Source organism: Citrus clementina, unplaced genomic scaffold (genome assembly GCF_000493195.1).
Source record: "Citrus clementina cultivar Clemenules unplaced genomic scaffold, Citrus_clementina_v1.0 scaffold_6, whole genome shotgun sequence".
NCBI classification, from domain to species: Eukaryota; Viridiplantae; Streptophyta; class Magnoliopsida; order Sapindales; family Rutaceae; genus Citrus; species Citrus x clementina.
In genome coordinates this window covers 12,627,250-12,631,030 of record NW_006262139.1, presented here as the reverse complement: position 1 = coordinate 12,631,030, position 3,781 = coordinate 12,627,250, and the positions used below count along the sequence as shown (strand labels likewise).

Genomic DNA, 3,781 nt, shown 5'->3' with positions numbered 1-3,781 from the left:
GAAAAGGCAAACCCTGTTGTGTTCCTAGAACCCGGGTAGAAAAACTGAAAAGTTATCATATTCTGACCATCTTTCAAATTCAAAGATGCTATCTGCTCACTTGTGGGAACATTGGTCCGAAATTAATTGCTTGTGAGGAGACTCAATTTTGACAGTGGATTCTGGGGATTCTTGTGAGTTCAGCAAACCACTTTCAGAATCAACAAATACCTCCTCACTTGATGAATTACTGCTTGTATGCTCAAGTGTTTTGACCCTTCTAAACGGAATAGGCCAAAGCCTCCATCTACGTCCCAGAGGGGGTAGAAGTAATACCAGAATCATTGTCCTTAGACTTTTGTGTATCCTCCTGTTCCACGGGGATTGCATCTTTTGGATCAATAGATACATCTAAACCAAATGCAGCCATTCCAAGAACAATAGGAGCGGCTTTTTCCCATGTCAAGTACCTCTCTTTAAATCTGATGACTAAATTTTCATTCTTAATAATTGATGCAGAATTGCTTTTGAATTCATCTTCAGATATACGATGTGCATCAAAGGCTTCAGCTGCAGCATCTGAGCCCATCCCGGAGCAAAGTTCACTGCCACAGAGTGAGATCTCGAACCCTACAGATATAAGATGAATGAAAAGAAAATCAGTAATCAGTAAGAATCAATCAATGATACAAGATCCACGATTTCAAGTCAGCCACATAAGGTCTTTACTTTTGCCTGGAGAAGTCAATATTCCTTCACTTGAAGTTGTTCCTTGGGGTTCCACACACTCACTTTTACTGCAGTCATCCTTGTGTACAGGTCTATGCAGACTGTCACCCATTCCTTCAACTGCCATTGGTGTACCATTTTGTTCACTCTTCCACTCTGTCTCATTACTAACAGAACCAATAGATTCATTGTCAAAAACCACATTTTCTGTATCCAATCCTGCGTCCTCAATCACATCCGGTTCAACCTGTAGATCTGGAGAGCTCTTTTTGCTAGTAGAGCAAGGACTGCATGTAGGAGTTAACCCATCATCTTTTCTATATACATATGCATCTTCGGTTTCATCAACATCTTCAGTTTTATTACCATCTTCGGTTTTACTACCTAATAAATGACTTTCAGGAGAATTCTCTGCTGAAGCCGGAATTTCCAAAGATGAATTTTCAGGAGAATTCTCTACCTGCTTGGCTAATGCTGTTAGTTCCAAACAGCTTTGAAAAACATCTTCTCTCTTAATATCAGCAGAACCAATGCCTGTTTGAGGACCTTCTTCCTTGATTGCAATGTTCTGAGTTTCGCCATCTTGACAGACGTGTTCCCCCTCTCCTTCACAAACCAGCTGACGGCCAGAAGCCAGGTCATCATCATCCGTGGTGCAGTTATTATCACATTCAACATTTGCTGTAGAAGAATTAAACTTACTAATATAATCATCACCCCACACATTATCACTTGAACTGAACTCCCCATTGTCCTCACAAAATTCAGCTCCTTCACCTGGTCCCAAATGAAACTGGGGAGTACTTAGTTGTACATTCTCAGTAGTCTGTTCTGATGCTGAGACAGGAGCCGTAAGTACATGACCATCCACACTCACCAATATGACTTCAGAATCTGAGCCCTGAGCTTCCCGATAGGGCTTACCATCCAAATTCTGATAACGATTAGACCCATAATCGGACATCTCAACTGAAGCTTCCAGAGAGGATTGCTCATCTTGGTATTCATAAAGCCTCCGATCACCATCAGATTCAGCCCTCTGAAATCTGTCTGCACTTAAGGAGTCACATTCATCTCGTATTCGAGTCAACCCAGAATCAGAGACACTATGTTCTATTCTACAAACTTCCACCGCGTTTCTACTATCACTATTACTATCAATAAAACTACCATCATCAGTTGTAAGTTCCACGCTCTCATTTGGCTCATTACGTTTACCAGAATCAACCTCTCCTATAAAATAAGCTTCCCCAGAATTATCAAGATACATATGAAAATTAGCTTCAACACCATTAACAGTTATGCGGACAACCTTTTCAGCTCCCTTGAGGACACCCTGAAATTTACCAAACCGAACATACCAAGGCGTGCTTTGAAACGATCCATCTTGCTGCTGAACCACGATCACATCAACAGCTCCACCAAAGGGATGAAACGGGGTGGCAACAGAGTATACACCTTGTGAAATTAGGCTCCCAACTTTGCCCACCACATTCATTTCATCAATCTACCAGTAACCAACCTGACCAGATTCTAGTCAAATAAAAAAAACCCTATTCCAGTTCACCTTTTCCCAATCCAATTTTTCTTTCAATCAAACAATCCCAAAAAAGATTTTAGTTCCTCCAATAATCAAAAGCCTCTTATTCAGTTGTATCTGCATTATTTAAAACTCAAAATAAATACACATGCAACAAGAAAACAAAATTGAAATCACTGTCGACACGAGGTAATTTACAGCACCAATAATCCATCCAATTGCCAAGAAAAAAGAATATCTTTGGCATAAGATTCAAAGATTTCTTACATTTTCTCAGCAACCAAACAGAACACAGATTGAGAAGAGAAACTGCATTGAGAAATTAAATTTACACATCCCTAGAAGCATGCCCAAAATTAAAAATTGTTCAAACTTTGAACAAATGAAAGAAAAATTCAAAGGCGGTTTTGAACTTACAGATTCAAAAAATCGGAAATGACGATGAAACCAGCTAATCTCTCACCAGCAGCTGAAGAAATTGAAGCAATTGTGTGTGCGTATTGTGTGTATATCTCTCTGACTTCTTGAAGGTACTTTAATTTTGTTGAATTTTCAATTCTTTGGCTTCTAATTTTATTTTTTAAAATATTTTTATATTATGTTTTGTAAATAAATTCTGGGCAGTTAAAGATTCCTGGCTGCTTCAAAATTTGGACTTTTTTTCTTTGGATAACAAGTAGACCGCCCAGAAACAGAAAGCTTCTTTAAGTCTAGCAAAATAAATATATATATGCGATCCTGAGCCAGTATTCAACAACTAGTCCTGTGGTTTGAGTTTATTGACGGAAATACCTTCGGAGGTGGTGTGTAATTGTTGACTTAATGGCTGGGTGTTTTTGGAATTACGTGCGGGCTCTTTGTAAATTAGATTTCTCACGTGTGTACTGAACCGGGCCAGCACCGCTTCTGTGCCATTATTATTGTCTTGAAGTAACAAAATTTAATCAATGAAACTTCTAAGAAACACTGGAAAAAGAAATATAATAATAAAAGACAAGAAAAATGACGAAATGCCCCCTCCACTATTTCTTAAAAGAAAAAATTTTAGGATTATAATTTTAAACGGTTAACCATGCTTAAAATCTTTTAATTTTTAATTTAAAATCCTTTATTTAAATCTTTAATTTTTGTGAGAGAGCTAGTTAAATCTTTGATTAGTTTCTTTAAAAATGTAGAATTATAAAAGTTGTCTAGAAGAATAGGTTCGATTCGAAAGAAGTAATTTCAATAGTTAAAAAATAGATTCTTTTGTAATAAAATTAAATAATTCAAAAAATGAGTAATGATTTTTTTATTAACTTTTTTAAAAGATAGGAAGTTGAGTCAAAAAATGAGTAATGATATTGCGTATAAAGAAGGGACTTGATATAAATTTTGAGTAATGATAGACGTCCCAAAACTTTTATCTTTAATGTTCTCTCAAATGATATAATATATGATGTGTCATTCATTAAGTAATTAATAATTATTTATAATATTAAAATGAATTAATTGCATTATTTTACCTTTCAATTGATGAATAGAATCTCGTTC

General features: G+C 36.4%; 1 protein-coding gene across 1 annotated transcript in view; it reads right to left on the bottom strand.

Annotated features, from left to right (window-relative positions):
• Nucleotides 1–3,048, bottom strand: part of LOC18039897 (phosphatidate phosphatase PAH1) — a 6,648-nt gene extending 3,600 nt beyond the window's left edge. The window contains 6 exon segments of the mRNA XM_006428919.2: nt 16–49; nt 51–119; nt 121–294; nt 296–609; nt 709–2,365; nt 2,666–3,048. Coding sequence (XP_006428982.2) covers nt 16–49; nt 51–119; nt 121–294; nt 296–609; nt 709–2,206 — 2,089 coding nt within the window. The 5' untranslated portion in view covers nt 2,207–2,365; nt 2,666–3,048.
• Between the last annotated feature and the right edge of the window lie 733 nt (nt 3,049–3,781).